At 43.3% G+C, this 18169-nt stretch overlaps 2 protein-coding genes across 2 annotated transcripts; one reads left to right on the top strand and one right to left on the bottom strand.

Annotated features, from left to right (window-relative positions):
- Window positions 1-3342: 3342 nt before the first annotated feature.
- LOC118413694 (lysophosphatidic acid receptor 3-like) lies at window positions 3343-4668 on the top strand. The gene has a single exon (XM_035817222.1). It carries the CDS (start codon window positions 3343-3345, stop codon window positions 4666-4668), a length of 1326 nt encoding a protein of 441 aa, XP_035673115.1.
- A 4953-nt stretch (window positions 4669-9621) lies between these two features.
- LOC118413693 (4-galactosyl-N-acetylglucosaminide 3-alpha-L-fucosyltransferase FUT6-like) lies at window positions 9622-11342 on the bottom strand. Its single transcript, XM_035817221.1, has 2 exons — window positions 10707-11342; window positions 9622-10510 (listed from the first exon to the last, which is right to left on the bottom strand). The coding sequence occupies exons 1-2, from the start codon at window positions 11340-11342 to the stop codon at window positions 9824-9826; spliced, it is 1323 nt and encodes a 440-aa protein (XP_035673114.1). The 3' UTR covers window positions 9622-9823.
- Between the last annotated feature and the right edge of the window lie 6827 nt (window positions 11343-18169).

Below are 18169 nucleotides of genomic sequence, written 5' to 3'. Positions count from 1 at the left end.
GTGGATGGTGTTCAGCACCAAGGACAAGTGTGTTTATCTGTGTGTGGATGGTGTTCAGCACCAAGGACAAGTGTGTTTATCTGTGTGTGGATGGTGTTCAGCATTAAGAACAGGTATGCTAACCTGTGTGTGGATGGTGTTCAGCACCAAGGACAAGTGTGTTTATCTGTGTGTGGATGGTGTTCAGCACCAAGGACAGGTGCGTTTACCTGTGTGTGGATGGTGTTCAGCACAACGGACAGGTGCGATTACCTGTGTGTGGATGGTGTTCAGCACCAAGGACAGGTGTGTTTACCTGTGTGTGGATGGTGTTCAGCACCAAGGACAGGTGCGTTTACCTGTGTGTGGATGGTGTTCAGCACCAAGGACAAGTGTGTTTATCTGTGTGTGGATGGTGTTCAGCACCAAGGACAGGTGCGTTTACCTGTGTGTGGATGGTGTTCAGCACCAAGGACAAGTGTGTTCACCTGTGTGTGGATGGTGTTCAGCACCAAGGACAGGTGCGTTTATCTGTGTGTGGATGGTGTTCAGCACCAAGGACAGGTGTGTTTACCTGTGTGTGGATGGTGTTCAGCACCAAGGACAGGTGTGTTTACCTGTGTGTGGATGGTGTTCAGCACTGATGACATGTGTGTTGACCTCTGTGTGGAGGACAAATCTGAACCTGGACCTACTTGTTTGTGAAGGGGCAATACTAAAAACAATAATCTATTGCAAAAGCAGTCACTAGGGGTGGGTACCGCTACGGTGTACCGGTACAAACCATTTTTTCTTGTTGGACCGGTCCGAAAAAAACGGACCTGAAAAATTCAGTGGTCCGGATGTTCGATCGATCAGAAAATGAACATTTATATCGGCGCTACGGCGGGATATTGGTCCAAGAAATTAGCAAGAGAGAAGTAGAGAAGAGTTGATAGTCAGTTTATCAAGTTTCAAAACTTGGTCTAACTTAATAGAGACTGTAGAATACTCCACAAAACAGATTCCTTTGTAGGGAAATGGACCATTGTTTTGAGTATTGCCCATTCACAAGTTTTCACAAACAATTTGGTTCAGGTCCGGACCTGGACCGTGCCTGGACCTGAATTTTCTGTACCGGTACCCACCCCTAGTCTCCCAAACCATACCTAGCTGCTTGAGTAACTACTTTTTGGCGTATCTTATTACCTGGATGTCTAACCTACATAGACGTTTAAGCAATCAGTTTGCGGTAATTGACATCGCTTTGGAACGATAAAAGGGAACGTCTTGTTTGGAGTGCGTATTGACAACAGGTGTGGAGTGCCTTAGAGATGTGACGTCTGCACCAGCAAATCTCCATAGAGATGTCAATCATTCACGTAAATGCCATTCTCCTACGCAGAGACATTCAACGGCGCTAACAAACCGCCTCTTGTCTGACAATACTAGGAGGTTTGCTAGCGCCGTTGAATGTCTCTGCGTAGGAGAATGGGAAACACTAGCGGTAAAAATAACTCTAGTATCCAGCGACGAGTCATGAACCGACGTATGTTTGTGTTATTTGATGCGCTAGCGCTGTTACGAGGCCGGTTCAAAAAGTAATGCCACTGGTTTTATAACAGGCTCATTTTTTTCATCGAATTAGTTGCAATTTGGCACAAATGTACAAGAATATATCCTCTTGAGATTGATATATCTCAATTTTTTGTTCAGTTTTTTTACGAGTGACTGAGTTGATTTCAAGATGATCACACCCTTGTTATTCCGTCCGAAGAAATTAGAGGGTCAATTAACGTGCAATTGATAATGTCCCTGAATCACTTGTAGCTATTGTAAGAAACTAAAATTGCACATGTATAAAGTTGCATTTTTGTATTAGCCACATGCCTATTTTCATCTTTTAAATCCAATCACTTAGTCTTTTTTCGTTCGGGTGAAGTGAGGTCGTAAGTGTCGTAATTAGTGGTGGATCAGGGTTGGGCTGCTTAAAAAACGGACCTGAAAAATTCAGCGGACCGGATGCTGGACCGATTCGATTAGATTATATCGTCAAGTATTTGGGGGCTTACACGTCCAAGAAAATAACAAGAGCGAAGTCGAGGAGAGTTGATAGTCATTTCTATCAAGCTTCTAGGGACAAGCTTGGTTTAGACCAGAGGCAGTGTTGTTTACATGAACACAGAATTTTAAAACGCCAATGGATGTCGGATACTCCACCAAACAGAATCCTTTGGAACGAAATGGACCGTTGTTTCGAGTATCGCCCAGCAAATGGCCGTCTGTTTCTGTAAAGTGCAGAACGAACCGATACCAAAATTCCCCAATGCCATATTTAGTCCGCCTCCTTAACAACTGATAATAACGGTGTGAATAGTCTATTTTAATCATGTTCCAATTAAGACCAATTGTCAAGTTTTAAGTACGTGTATGATAAGTTGAGACATGTTAGTTTGCTCTTATGCCATATACGTAATTCAGCCTCTGGCTGCAAGGTATTACGTTTCTTAATAAACCATTTATTCATTCATTCATTCAAGTTTTCTCAGATAATTAGGTTCAGGTTCTGGACCTGGACCGTACGTGGACCTGAATGTTCTGTACCGGTACCCACCCCACCAATCCTGGTAATAACATTAAAAGGGTGACTTAACCTCTTGTGACGTTACAATAAACATGGCAGCCGGTTCTGAACATGGCACAACTTCTTGCGAAAAACATTATCTAATAAGCAAACAGTCGTGATTACATGCAATTAAAAGATATTGCAAATTTTACTTTGCTTCGCAAAATGCTTAAGTTACCGTTCAATCTAATCACATGGTGAGAAGACTCAAGACCTGGAGGTATGATTTCATACGATTTGATGTTCAATAATTTATATAATTTGTGGCTGTGTTATAAAGTAATATAACTATGCATATTGTCAAATGTGCTTTTACTCTGATGTTATTGGTATCATGGTTTCTTATGCCATATGTCTATAGACATGGATGAAACGCGTATGGTATTTGCAATTCAAAGGGATTGGTTTTTGCTGCGAGCAATATTTGAATAGCACACATAGTTCATCCGGAGTCATGCCGATGATACAATTGTTCAGTACCAAAGCAGGGGTTGATATTTTTATTAATTTCCACTGGATAATGAGAAAATCGTGACTGTTGATATCTCTGTCATGGCAACGCGAATGATCGGTGTGAAACCGTGGTAACAATGACGTACTGAAGCGAATTTTCCCTAGTTGACAGGAGATGCCACAGAGTATCGGAGGTAGTCATGATATGTAGCCGACGTAAACGCGTTATCATCAGTTGGAAGAAAAAATGAGGAGCCCCAAAACAGCCTTTCTTACTATGGGCTGAGGTTAGGCTTGCCTTGAAGATGAACAACATCACCGTGAACTTCACCGGAGGAAACTCCACGGTGTACGAGACTTTCTGGCAGTGTTTCCGCGGACATCTGGAAAACAGCGTTGACTACGACTTGGCCGTAGATACGTGCTCTCATCTGCCCGCTCCGCTTCTGGAAGAGAACCGGAAAGTCGGGATCGTCGCCGCCGCTGTCGGGACAGTCGCTCTGCTCATGAACGGCGCGGTCCTGGCCGGGGTGCTGAAAAACCGTCACCTGTCCAAACCCATGTACCTGTTCGTGGCAAACTTGGCTGCGACCGACTGCGTGGCAGGTTTCTTCTCGTTCTTCTTCTGTGCCATGTTCCAGTGGGAAGTGCCTCGACCATGGACATCATTGCGAATATCCTGTTCCTTCGTGTTAGTGTTGGTCTTATCAGCAGTTGGCGTTGTCCTCCTATCCGTGGACCGTTATCTGTCCATCCTCCACGCGATATTCTACCAGACCCGCATGTCTGGGCGGCACGTTGCGGTCAGCTTGGGGATCGCGTGGACAGTTTGCGTGCTTGTCTACCTGTCTCCCCTCATGGGCTGGAACTGCATCGATGTTGATGTGAACACAAAGAACTGCATAGGGCAGCTACCAATGGGCTACCTGATCCTGACCAACATCATCTTGTTCATGGCCGTAGTGATAGTGGTCTTCGTCAACGTCCGAATCTTCATCGAACTGAAGCGGCGCATCTCCAGAACCCGACCCATAGCCACCGAGAGCCCTCAAGACAACCTGCCCGCCGCGCAACGCAGGGAACAACGACTCGCCGCAAGGAAATTTCAGCAGCTCCTGCGAAACCAGAAGAAACAGGTGACAGTTGTCATCATTGCAGCGGTGTTCGTCATCAGCTGGCTGCCGCTCTGCATCGACATGGTGCGGGACTTTTTGTGCTTTGCCAGGGAAGACTGTGAGAAACAGGCAAAGCCGTTCTGGGGCATGTTGATCGCACTCTGCAATTCGGTGATCAACCCGGTCATCTACGCGCTGAGGATCAAGAAGATTCGGGAAGCTGTGCTTCGCAGGGCGCGACGACTCACCAACGCGGTGCGTGAAAAGTTGGGCTGGTCATCGGACCAAGTGGTGAACATTCGGGTTGTCGGAGGGGCGCAAGCGATGGGAGCTGGCGCCGCTGGACCGAGTGCGGACAATCGGACTGACCAGCCGGCTACACGGGTAGTCTATCGAGGAGCGACAGAGAATCCGAGAAACGCACAGAGCGGTCCAGATGTGCTGTTCGTAGCCTCGCCAAAGTCAGAGCAGACGCCAGCTGTTGAAGCCTTAGGCAGCGTGGAAGACATCGAGTGAGCATTAAGGTAAAGTGCATGCTCTCCAAGGAGAATCGGTTTTGTTCTAAGACTGTTGTAAATACATGTGCACATTTTCGTGGAAGACATGGAGTGAGCTTTAATGTAAACTGATCTCCAAGGAGAATCGGTTTTGTTCTAAGACTCTTGTAAATACATGTGCGCATTTTCGGGTCATGTGAATTTGGCTTGTTTTCAAAACATGAAATTATGTGAATCTGCGTATTAAGGAGTAATGTGTTTAATACAATCATTCCATTAATGGGACGAAAAAAATTAGTAGTATCTATATATATATATACAGCTGGATAAGTGCCGTAGTCATGGGTGTTTTTCTGTTTTGTTGTGTTGCATTGGTACAATTTAAACATAGTATGCACTATGTTATATGTACATTACTGCGCTTTTTGTGTAAGTTAAGTAATTAACGGTGCGTTGAAGATGATGATGATTTATCTTATTTGATATCTTATGACTGCTCATATGCGGCGAGGATTATAATAATAATGATGGTGTTTAATCTTATTTTTATCTTGTGACTGCTCATATGCGGCGAAGATGATAATGATGAATCTTATTTGATATCGTATGACTGCTGATATGCTGCAAAGATGTTGATGATGATGGTTAATCTTATATTTGATATCAGGAAAATTATGCCCTGGTCATACAAAAGCGTTATAATTGTATACCACAGCCAAGAGTGGCACAAGTGTGTTTTTCTTTTTGATGTTGGAAAGTTATTGCAGGTCCTGTTCATCGTACATACTTGATTGATTTGTTGAAATAATAAAAGTCCCAATGTATTCCTTGAAACTTTGTCCGCCTGAATTCGAAGTATGCATGATTTGTTGCAGAAAACGATGATAAAAAGGACTACTTTGAACTCCAAACGGAACGATTGAGATTTCATGGGTCCTTTGCGCATCAGGCAATTGCTGTTTGATTGGGCCCTTTATGAAAGTTTTGAAAATAACGGTATACTGACAAAACTCAGACTGAGAACAGAGCACGGGGCTTTTTGAATACACTCAATAACATCTTCTAACTTACCCTAGCAGCCAGACTTGTAGCTGTATATTGATATATACTGAACAAGGAGGTAGTTTACTACATAATCTTACCCCAACTGTTAGAAGCATCAGAATGTGAAATACATGAATTCTATTTTGAATTTCGTGACCTAGATGCCAGATGGAAAATGTTATGCCCTTTGCTAGCGGCTGACCTATTAAAAAAGGCTTGAGTCAGCAGGTGTTAGCTATGGTTGGACGGGAGAAAGAAAACACATTATCCTTCTTACATCTTATATAAGAAGCCCTGGTGCGTGCCCATTCAATGCAAAATCATAGCAAAAATGGAATATAGTTGTTGGCATATGATGAATACATTTCCAGCTATATGTGATATAGTTGATAAAATAACTATGAAAACATGTGATCGACCCAAATCGGGGTTCCAAACATTTGTTGTTAGATTTAGTTGATGATATGTATAGAACAGGTAAAGATAACTACAGTAACATTTCTTGTTATGTCTTCGGTGATGGATGAAAAAAACGATCAGAGAAATAGAACTGACATGATATCGAACCTTCTAGAGTACTCGAATCACAATTGATAGTTTAGATAACAAAACAAGTTTGACGTCGGCTATATTTAAAGGATACTGACTATCGTGCCATCGAATCAAGAGAAAACGGATGAAATACGGGGCGTAAAATACAAATGGAGACGACCACAAAAAACTAAGGACGAGCAAATTAGAGCTAGAGTGGAAGAGATGCTATGATATTCATTCGTGTAAACAGGAAACTTCAGGAAGTTTAAAACAACAAAATGTCGCATAGTCATAGAAGCCTTTTTCACAACAGGGTTTCAGTTGAATTGCCCACGGTCTCACAGTGCCCCCTAGTGAGTAGAAGGCACAAAGCAGATCTCTTATTGACATAGGAAAGAGTAAACCTGAAGTTGATCGGCTAATGTGGAGTCTATAGTTAATATGGTTGGAAAACTAACCAATGGCACGCATGGGCAGGGGAAAATGTACCGTAAATGGCGTGCTACCATTGGTCAACATAGCTAGTATCTCTACCAATGAAAATGCTTAAGACATTATCAAATTGATCAATCACCGATACGTGTTCAAAATCTTTCCGTCTGGAATAATGGTAATAATAAATTTATCCACAAGACGGCGCTTCTGTATCAGTACGCCATTGCGATATGGTAGAGCTATCGTTATGTGAATTATGGCTGCAGCATGTAGCTGAGTATTATTCATCAAATGAAATTTTGCTATGTTAGTATGAAGATAGTATTTGCCGACTGGTACGCCTTAGACGTTGGGTAAGCGGAACCGACTTCTGTTCAGCAGCTAACTAAGTATATGATCAGGGCTGATTCCCTGCAAGGAGTTTAAGCCACGAAACATTTTGCCAGTTTGATCAAGAACCGGTTAACCGCCATCGTTAACCTATACTTATAATATAAAAAACTTAAAATATAAAAAACTTATAATATAAAAAAACTGAGGCTAGGCAGTAGGAAAGAAGAAAGAATATATTCTTTTTTTTTAACTTAATACGGCGAACTTTTGTATTTCATTCCTTTTAAATGTACACATAACTATACAAGGACATGTTTAAACGTACTTCAGTCTAGGAATTGATATTGTGTTTTATTGCCTCAATTCTTGCTACGAGTTTTATCAAATTTGAAAATGTCACCTTGTTTTTTCGTACGCTTAGTTAAAATCAAACTCTGCAGAGGATGTCATCCATAACGTCAGATTGACAATATCTCACCTCACCTCATGTCAATACGCTGGTACGATAAACCCCTCAATCTAATTCGTTGTCACACACTCAAGACCTTCCTACAACTTTGCTCTCTTACTCCTCGACCAAGACGGTGGTAAGCTTGAAATCCATCCTATTCTAGTTCCAGTTCGTTCTATGCTTTTCCAAAATTTGATCTTTCAAAATCAATATTTGACGTCTTTAAAAGACTGCGGTAGGTAAACTCACCGACAACCTCCCGACTACAGTCTTCTCGTGATCAAAGAAACTACGTTTGAAACACGAATTCTTTGCCGAGTTTCACGTCTTCCCCGCCCACATTTCTCACTAGAAGCCCCCTGATTCAGGTTACGCCAGGTCATGTCCCCTTTCCATCCATCACAGCCGACCTTACTTCAACCCTTGAACTTGGCCTGGTAAGCTCGGCGCAGCCCCGGTGTCATGTCAGATTTTTGAACCTGCCAAATATTTGCCCCCACACATCATGGGGGCTTCCAGGTACACTTTGCTGATACTTTTATAGACATCCTTGAGAGACAAAAGGTTGCTTTGTGTTCGAGCGACTTTGGCTGTCCTTACTTTAACCCTTACCCTTAGACCCTCTTTCAACCTCCTTGCTCTCAAGATACCAAACACCGTAACAGAGCAAGAATGTGGCCGATCAGAAATTCTACGCGACACCGGTGCAGACTTTGATGTAATCATGGTTCATCACAAGGACATATGGACAAATTTGCACCAAAGTTTCTCAATCTTTTAAATCTATAATTTCTTGAAACGATGGTGGAATGCATCATAACTAACGGTGAAAATAAAGATACCTGTCAGACATGTCACAGATCTTGGCAGGAATAGTGTGGATCTTTCAGACGTGCTTCAGTCCCTTGTGAGACTAGACTGAGATGAAGTGCTCTTGTTCACCGACACTCGCCATAGACACAACAACATACAACACTTGGGACTTAGCTCTGACAGAGCTGCCTTCCGCGGTGCTTTTGATCCACTGGCCACGTATTTCGCAGTCGGCCGAAACGCTCCGGCATTCTACAAAAAATCTGTCAATTTTGCAGTTTAGAAAAATTGGAAGACGAAGTACAATCTACTGTAGAGATTTTTTTTCAAAATACAGGAACGTTGTGAAGGTAAGAATAGAAGCAATTTATTCGTGTATTCAAAGAGTGCAGAAAGTGACACTGGTGTTAACGTAGCTTGCAATTGTTATCACAAAAACACACACTGAATGCTACTTCCCCACTCCATAGTTCCCAAATCGCTTCTACTTTTGCCATCAAGGCTTCCATATGACATTTCTTCCCATTTTCCGTATTCTGTCGTCAGTGCGCGCTCTTATTCCATCCATAAAATTGACTTGCTGTGGCCTATCTTGGTTTCCTAAGACATGGCCGAGGCTTGCTTACAGGAGCTTAAGTTCAAGGTGTCGTCTGTAAGGGGATATGTGTAATGAGAAGCCGCCATCGGGAGATTGTCCATCTGTCAACACGACAAGGCGTGAGTCGTGTAGTGTAGGCCAGGTGGTAACGGTTTGTCTGGTAAATACATACGTCTGGGTGTTGGTAGGGATCCTATGCAAATTTCGTTCCTGCACCTCGTGATGTGAACTCTCTCATTGGTCGAACAACTAATTGTCATGCTATGATTGGATGAGAAGGTAATTGTGATGGACAGTCAGGATCTGTCTATATATAACGCAGGTCGACACCTGGTCTTTACACAAAATGTAATTCTCTCATTGGTCGAAATGTTGATTGCCATTCCCTCGAGCTCATTTGTTAAACAGCTAACTTTGTTTCTTTTCGTCACAGCTGCAAAGTACAAACATCCAACAACATGTAATGGAATTCGAAGTGTCCCATAGTTTGTATTGACCTGTCAGAAGCCGTTTCCACTTACATAGATCGAATTCACACTGACTGATTACTTCAATCACTGTTCTGATAAAGCGTGGAGGGTAACATGTGTGGAAACATGCTGTTCACAGAACACTGGGTTGCAGTTGACTGATACTGACTGCCGGTCACAATCAGCAGTTCTCAATCAATAATAGCATGGCAATTAGCGGTTCAACCAATGAAGACTGAAACTGAATGTAACGTTACGTCAAATATTTGCGTTTTTATGTTTTTATTTGCGTTTCTACGTTTTGGCGGGAGTTCTTGAGGCTAGACTATGAGATGACACTTGATGACGACAAAAATTAAGGGTAAAAAACAAAAAGAAATACTGTAAGGTTTGTCACAGCTTAATGGGTGTAAAGTATTTGCTCTAATTCGGATAAACTTCAATTCATTCATCATTGTATCTCACTGGATTAGAGTGCCACAGTTTGTCTTCTGTTTCAGTTAAAGTGTATACTGAGGTCGTAATGTGGCTTGGGTATGTCCTCTGGTAGCAGCGTTCGTTCACAGTATTCTTCTCCCTCCTTTCCTTTCCACCATCTGTAAATGTCTGTATACATTTTTCTCTCTTGGGGACACGTCTGGATCAACTTGTCACATAGGTTGCACCAACGCCCCCTATCGTACGTCGCGTTCTTTTTGAACCCCATGCTCCGCCATCTAAAGTACTTATTGTATTCCTTATCGTTTCTAGCCAACTTTTTTAGGTACAACGCAAGATCTTTCGGCGAATTGAAGTCGTCCGCATGAATGAAGGAACCCGGGGGAGCAAGTCGGACGTAGTCTTCCTTGGGAGCTCCCAACACCACTGGAACTACTTCGTTCTCTAGCGCGTTTCGCCAAAATTTCTCCGTGATGTATTCTTTACACTTGTAGCTCTCGAAGGACAGATAGAATTTGTATCTTTTGACGGTCTTTTTGAAGCAGTCGGAGCGGTAGCGCTTGTCGTCGGTGCAGATGGGCTTGCCGCACCGCCCGAACACGTCTACCCGCAGGTGCTTGCGCAGCTCCTTGGCGTAGTGGTGGCGGGTCAGATGAGCGTAGCAGTTACTGACGAACCACACGGCCAGGCGGTCCTTCTCCCGCGCGAAGTTACGGGGTGGTTTACCGGGGTTAGCGGGCAGTGCCTAGGGAATAAGAAAATATGCATAGCATTATTTAGCCAGAAATACAATCTTCAAACAGCCAATGAACTAACCAACCGACCGACCAACGGCCAGCCAACCAACCAACCAACCAACCAACCAACCAACCACAACCAATCAATCAATGGACCAATCAACCAACCAACCAACCACTATACAATTTCGATGACACACTTACCCGTAGGGAGTTGTACAGCAAACTTTTCGATCCGTATGACGTCACCACATCCGAGTCTGCCCTATACGTCATAGTCCAGTTGAAGACACCTGCATATGACGTCATGTTCTTACTCCTAGTGACGACGGGGGACTCCATGGAGAACAGGACCCACTTCTGTCGGACCTTCCGTTTGGACGGCATCATCTCGGGGGTGTAGTTCCCGGGGAGAGTCGGCAGGTGGAACACCACGGCGTCCGCGTACGAGACCCACATGTGTTCCCGCGTGAACTCGCACGCCGGTCTCCCCGGACAGAGCTTGTACCACGTCCTGTTGTTCCGCCTGTCCTTATTTGCTGCAACTCCCGTTCTCCACCACAAGGCGTCGCTCCACAACACCACCCGTACGCGACTTTGGAACGGGTGGTAGTACGCCTGGCCGCTTGCTGCTTCTTCCCACGATTTGTAAAACTCGCTGTTCTGCTGTCGGGACTTTTTGGGTAGACAGGGGGTCCATATATGTCCACGGGTAGCCGAATCCGAGTCCTGCCCCGCCCAACCAACAGTCGGTAACCATAGACTCCACATAACAATCGTTGTCAAGACAACCAGGTTCAACAGGGTCAGTGTGATGAAGAAACCCCATCTAGTAACCATGGTTACCGTCACCACAGCAGACCGATTGGTGAAACTCAACTTATGATAAAGAGAAGTTGCCTTTTTTGGTTTAAAAATGGACGTGGTCCAACCAATACGAAAACGCTGAAAGACGGCTTAGAAATATTTCTGTACAGTCAAGTGTCAGTTGATACAGTGTTGATGTGTCACAGTTGCTTTTGGCACTATTCAGTCACACTCATGTTGATGCCTTCAAAATGTAAGGGTTCCCGATGTACGGTGTCGTCTTGTAGCCCTGAAAAATAGAAATTTTTAACTTGGAAACTGAAATTTAGAAATGAAGACACATGTGTGGAACAGGAAAACATACATTCTCAGACATACCTAACACTCCATTTCCCCTAAAGACTATGGCGGCTAATCAACCACCTAGCGAGAAAAGGTTGGACTGATCGTTCAACGAATTTCATAGACTCGGAAAGACTGATTTTTTCTTCGTGTTGTGTATTTTGTTGTCTTTTAGTACATCTTGCATCATAAAAGATCGCTCACCATCCAGTGGAAAGCTCAACAACACTGGTACTCGTTGAAACTGCTGTAGTCAAGTTCCAATATGTCGACGTTCCTCCAGTATGCTCTAGTTAACTAACTCATTCGTCACCCCATGGCAGTGTCTGTATAGTGGCTGGCCATAGCTACTGTTACATATAGTATATGAAAGTCAACCCCCCTAAAAACGTACTGGTAGGTTGTATTCCTATCACGCTAGTTCACCTTTATCCGTGTGGTTACCTATATCAGTTGTTTATAGGATATTGTTTGCAGGATATTTTAGGGGATTGATATCAAGTCGACGAACGGTGGTTTCTGGCAATATTTTCAAAATACAGTAGTTTGAAACAGCCGACAGTTGAATACCCCGTTTCTTAAAATACTTCGCATATAGGTTACCCCGCGGATAAATATGAACTTACATTTACGAGCAATTCTAATTAGAATTACGTTCCCCATGTTCCACTTGTCACCATTGATAACTTACACTGTCTGTATATTTTTTTCCGTATAGTGTTTCATGTTACAACTGGCCCTCGGGCAAGAACTTCTTGAACTGAACCGAAACTATATGAAACGAAGCTACTCTTCAAGCAGAGGTTAGGCTCCGGCTGGTTTGAATTGTGGACAAATAGAACCCTTGATAATAGAAAGCACGGTAAAACTGCACAAAAACAAAATCTTAACCTCTGCTTGGAGATTAACAATGGCGAGGTTTGACTAGAACTTACCGTACTGTTATGGCCTTACAGTCTGACACAACAGGATCCGAGTCTTGTCCCAGTTTCTCAAGTATCCTGTCTTAGATCCACTATCTTCTGGACGAGCTTCTTCATGAGCGAGCTTCTCCAAGTCCCATCTTGACACCCACCTGCAGCTAGACAGAGAGACCCTGACCTTGCCCTTACGTCAAACAATTTCCCCGCAAGTAACGGACGGTTCCGATTGGATAAGCGGTTAATTAAATCATGTCCCCTTGGTGTGATCGTCCTCAGAATCCGTTAATCCAATCTGGTTGATTTGAAGGCTGGTGTCGGCCTTTCAATAGACAGTAACTCAAGCTTTCCGCCGTCCGGGGCACTAAGTCTAAGAAAGGGGCTGAGAGTACAAAATTGCCAAAGGCAAGCGGTACGAAGAACGGAGGCACTGAGAAGGGGTTTTGGGTAGCACACTTCTATCCCGTTACCGTCCCTACAATTCTGTACTATATGCCGGCTAGCCCAACCCTATCGGAGTCCTTGTCGGATTGTTGGAATTGCCCCCGTCTCAAAGCTAGAGTACAAATTACAACAGGCAAGTGGCTCAGAGAAAAAAGGCTCTGGGAAGAGTTTTTCGCAGCACACGTTGTCCCTGTTTCTCCCTCCAATACAATATTAAATGGTGGCTTGCCTGTCCCTTTCAGAGTCTTGTCGGCTTGTTGGAATTGTCCCCGTCTCAAAGCTAGCGTACAGAATTACGAAAGACAATCGGTTTCAACAACAGAGGCGCTGGGAAGGGTTTGTTGCTTTCCTTGTTACTCCCTGACGATGCTGTACAACAGTAGCTTGCCTACCCCTAGCGGAGCCTTCTAAGTTCTAGGAATGTTGGAATTGTCCCAAGACTAGAGGGTGAACTGAGGACCGTTGTTCGCTGAATCTCCAGACAGGCTCAACTCTACACCACCTCTGCCCGTGTACCGACTATGTCAGGACCTCTGGAATCGGTCTGAGTGAAATAGAAAACACACAACAGAGAGTTCCTGTTAACACCACAGCGTTTAGTATGGCTACTGATATACACAACTGGCGGATTGGGACTTTCAAGTACCTCTCCTGTTTCCGCTGAGCTAATCGCACTTGGGACTAATCCGTTTTAAGCCATGTACTTAAAAGTAAACAAGTTGGTGTCATTATACCCCTGTCACATTATCCACGATCTTCGGGTGTATCGATGGAAGATCGGCCATATTTAAGATCGACAGAGGGTTCCACGTATTTTTCACCTGAAAACCGTCCCTGTCACATATAAGCCATACTTTGTACCTTGTACAATTGTTGTGCAATAAATTTATTATTATAAGCGAGGCTCGGGCGATCGCCGCAGAATCGTCGTCGGATCGATTTTCACCAAATGTGACAGGGGTATGAAGTCCACCGACGTTCCTCAATTGTGGGTATCGTTAAGGTTGCCGGGACCAGGGACTAATCATCTATACAACTATAAGTCCACACAGCAAGTAATTTTTATCAGCGTACGCATTCATTTTTGACAGATTTCGAAAAAAATGGTTCCCTTCGGAGATGGTCAAAACATTACAAGAAAATAACGAAAATGAAAAAAAAAAATGTTATGTGGTAGCATTGAGTGTAGTTGTAGAAGTGGCACTAGTGTGGTAGTCATAAGTATAGTTGTAGAAGTGACACTAGTGAGGTTGCCATGAGTGTATAGTTGCCAACTTGGTTACAAGTGATATTAGTCTATCACACTAGTGTCACTTTCTGTACTTCTTAAGTACACAAATAAAAGACTTTATAGTTAGCTGTGATATCATATCTTGCTGCTTCGATTTATGTTACAACGTTTATGCTCTCTATTTTGAAAAAAAAAATCTGGACACCTTTTTTTTCACCCTCTGGCATTAGATTCGAAATCTGCAGAGGATGTCATCCATAAAATTTACTTGCTGTTGCCTGATGAACGATAATGCCCCCAATCTTTAAATAGCGCCCATTCTCAGACTTCCGACTATGTCTAGTAAAGTAATGCCACCGGGTACAGAACTCCAAATGGGGGTAGTAACGTCCATGTGACCATTTCTGGTAAAATCTGAACTGTCTGTAAGATAGCCTTGTTTCCAAACTGCCAAAGAGGGTCTGCATACCTTTGTCCGTGAGCCATAGCGAGCTATGTAACAGTTAATCGTAGCCCGGTCGCTATAATTCAAAGTTATCAGTCTTGTCGTTAAATCATTATTGGGGCGCAAATGGTCGCGTGAATTTTACGTAAAGCACGTTATTTATAATATAACCATTAATCGTTATTTTGATTATTGCGTAGACGAACGGCCCAAAAGTCCGAACAAAAATTCAGATTAGTGTCGCTGTTTTAGTTTAATCAACTGAGGTAATAGAATCTAGCGTAGTGTGTATAGAAATATGCTTGACAATTTACCATCAAGTGTTGTGGGCCCTCTTACATTTGCAAGCGTTGCTAGACACAACGGATGTCCCTGTAGCTCAACTGGTAGGATCCTCACATTTAGTTGAACTCCTGGATCCAACCCGTTCAATCCTTGGTAGGGTGTTTCGGTTGGGGCTGCAGCTGTCCTTCGGAAAGGACGTTAACAGGGGGGTCCGTGTTTTAGATGGTACTTGGAGCACGTTGAAGGAGAAGGGCTATCAACCCCTTCCTGTAAAATATACCCTGCTACTCAAACAGAATCGAAACTTGCTGCCATGTGTGCGAATAGGTACTACACTGAGTGTCTGAACGAATGAACGGACTTTACTAGACGCACACAATACCCCATGCACACCGTCTCCAAATCGACTAGGTCAGAGCGTTCCCCCTGGGGCATGTGTGAGAAGGTTTGGCAGGCTTCCCGCCCCTGCGCGAGGCACGGACCTCTAGCCCCGGGGCCGACAGACGAGTATAACAAACACAGGTGGCAGGAGCGCCGTCCGTGACTCCTGTAAGCTTCTAGTGTTTCAGCGGCGCATAGTAGGAAAATCTAGATATTCTCCAGACTAAATAATATATACATATGTCAAGGCAGAGATTGCTATTTGACAGAATCGACGATTCTACTGGTAAATAAAGATCATGATTGGGCTCTCCGTCGACAAAGCTCGATACTAGTACTCTGAACAGGGTACTATTATATTATGGAATGTGTTTTTTGTACGAGTCAATTTTTTATCTAAAGTGAAGAACCAAAGTTGAACATTTCTGTACATCTTACGAGAATATCATGATTCTTAAGATTTACCAAATCCGATATCTACTGGTGGAATCGCCGTTTAGGCTATAGTGCAACTTTACCCTACCCTAACCGTGACATGTATACAAACCAGACACGCTAGACTCAGCGCTACCACGTTGCTGTTTTTCCTTGCCTATTTCAGACGGTACAAAAAAAAAGCGTCAGACTATGTTATACGTGCTGTATCGTGAGGGGTCAGTGTTGCTTACCATGTAAGGCAGGCGGCTTCTTAGCCCTTACCTCTTATCTTCTGTTGGTTGCCAAGTCCTCTATCGGTGTCTTGGCTGAGCGAAACTAATACTCAAATCCAATGGAACTGGGGCTGGTCACTCACGGTGGTCAGTGGTCTACCTGCAGGAGGTCCAGTCTGCTCTTGACCATAACATGGTCCGGACGTTGTGTACAAGTCCAAGCGAACTCCGCCTCTGTTCTGTTGTGGTGTTCTGCCTTCCCACCAATCAGTAGGGGTTGCCATGGTAATGTCCACCTGCCGATGCCAGTCTCTCAGTGTTCACACACCAGTTAACACACCAGTTTGAACTGGAAAACATCTAGTAGAAAGATACTGAAAACTGGATTAACCAACAAGTTAACGTCCTGTTTATAATTTAGCCTGTACAATGTTATATTTGGTATGCAAGGAAAATGCCCTGCCATTGTAAATGCATTTCCCGTTCTTGCAAAAATTATATATTTCAAAGTAGAGACTCCAACATAGATTTTAATAAAGATTTGTTGAATTTGCTGGAACTCCTTGTACGTCGGAATTGATTGAACAGAAGCACATAAATGTCAAAAGGTTTAAGACATTTTGGAAAATGGAAAATACACTATATGATCTTGTTGATCAGGATAACTCGTTTGCAATCCAGTACAAACAATGTACTATTCTGGAATCTTATTTAGATTTCGCCTTTACACCTGCTATACCTCAAACTTATATTTTATTTTATATACCTGTGTTTTGAATGTCGATGACATTGGTATCCACTTCTGATCTTTCGTTTTTTTGGAATATACGGCATATATTTGCTCATTTTATTACATTTGTAGTATTGTATGATTTACTGTATAGTTACAGCCTTTTCTGAAACGGCCGAAAACTGATGCGTGCGAGGTTGCCATTCATATATATGGCCTCCCTCGGTCAATATTGAACATGGTGAAATCCTAAATGAAATTAACATGGCCTGAATAAAGCAGAAATCAAGAGAGATTGCAGATTTTAGACTATTTCACTTAGATAGCTTCGTGTTTTAAGCATCATTTCAATTTTGTAGCCATGTTTTCTTTCAAGGTAAACATGAAGAAGCACACTTATCACGAGAACCACCTTGCACCTGAACTTCTGGCTTGGATTTGGGTAATCTTTCGAGACCACGGGGATTAATCCATCACGCCGGTAGGTCAACCTCAAACAAGTTGTCACCTAGAGGTCAAGGTTTCCCCCTACCCTTGACCTGCCCCTTACCCCGTCTGGATAATCTTGACAGACATCCCAAGGTCGTCCGCTAAAGTGATAGTTTTTGGTGAAGCCTCAAGGGCGGAGCAGGTAGTACAGTACTGCGGTTGTTTCTGCTAGTACAGTGGAGGAGAACATTGATCAAATCTCGCTTTGCGTTTGTTTTATTGCTTTTAGAATGATATACCTCAATCTAACAGTATGTAGCTACATTCCACAGCCCTATGTCTTCATCAACAATCACTCACGTAACTATGCAAATGATCACATCATTTGCATGATTCATATCTAGCAATCTGAATCCAAGCCATATGTCAAGTGTAAGAACCTTAGCATTTCCGCATTACTTCCGCAAATGTGTTCTAGTCTGAAAGATTCGTGTACATAATAATCTGCCACTTCTTTGGTACATGTCTGTTAAACTGTCGAGTTAACGAAAAAGGAGAAGCAGAAAAAATTAGACAGAGTGATCGGAGGAGGACCCGCTATACCGTTACTTATCTGATCTGTCTCTTGACATACATGTAGTACAATAACTAGTGTCGATGCATTGGCGATCTATTCCGCTAGGAGGCGAGTGTAAGTGAGGATAATCGTACGTCATTAGTGTACCATGCAATCGCGGAGCGGCTACTTGTCATCACTGTCCAGTCTAACCAGATACATGTTTACATTTAACAAGACAGACGTGAAAATCATGAATGAAAACACTAGATTCGTAGTCTGTGGCACCTGTCATATGTATTGCATATACCATTTGTAAACCATCGGGCATCGGCCCCGGGCCACTGAAATTGGGACTTGACTATGATACACAGACACTTGACTATGATACACAGACAGCTTGACTATGATACACAGACACTTGACTATGATACACAGACACTTGTC

Source organism: Branchiostoma floridae, chromosome 4, assembly GCF_000003815.2.
Source record: "Branchiostoma floridae strain S238N-H82 chromosome 4, Bfl_VNyyK, whole genome shotgun sequence".
NCBI classification, from domain to species: Eukaryota; Metazoa; Chordata; class Leptocardii; order Amphioxiformes; family Branchiostomatidae; genus Branchiostoma; species Branchiostoma floridae.
The sequence above is the reverse complement of the archived record's forward strand: the minus strand, read 5'-3'. Positions and strand labels throughout refer to the sequence as shown.

What these genes read in the sequence shown, in the direction of transcription:
- LOC118413694 (XM_035817222.1), top strand. Translation starts at nt 3,343, where the DNA reads ATGAACAACATCACCGTGAACTTCACCGGAGGAAACTCCACGGTGTAC.
- LOC118413693 (XM_035817221.1), bottom strand. Translation starts at nt 11,342, where the DNA reads ATGGTTACTAGATGGGGTTTCTTCATCACACTGACCCTGTTGAACCTG. An exon ending in TGCTGTACAACTCCCTACGG is followed by an intron (nt 10,511 to 10,706) that starts GTAAGTGTGTCA and finishes CTTATTCCCTAG; the next exon opens with GCACTGCCCGCTAACCCCGG.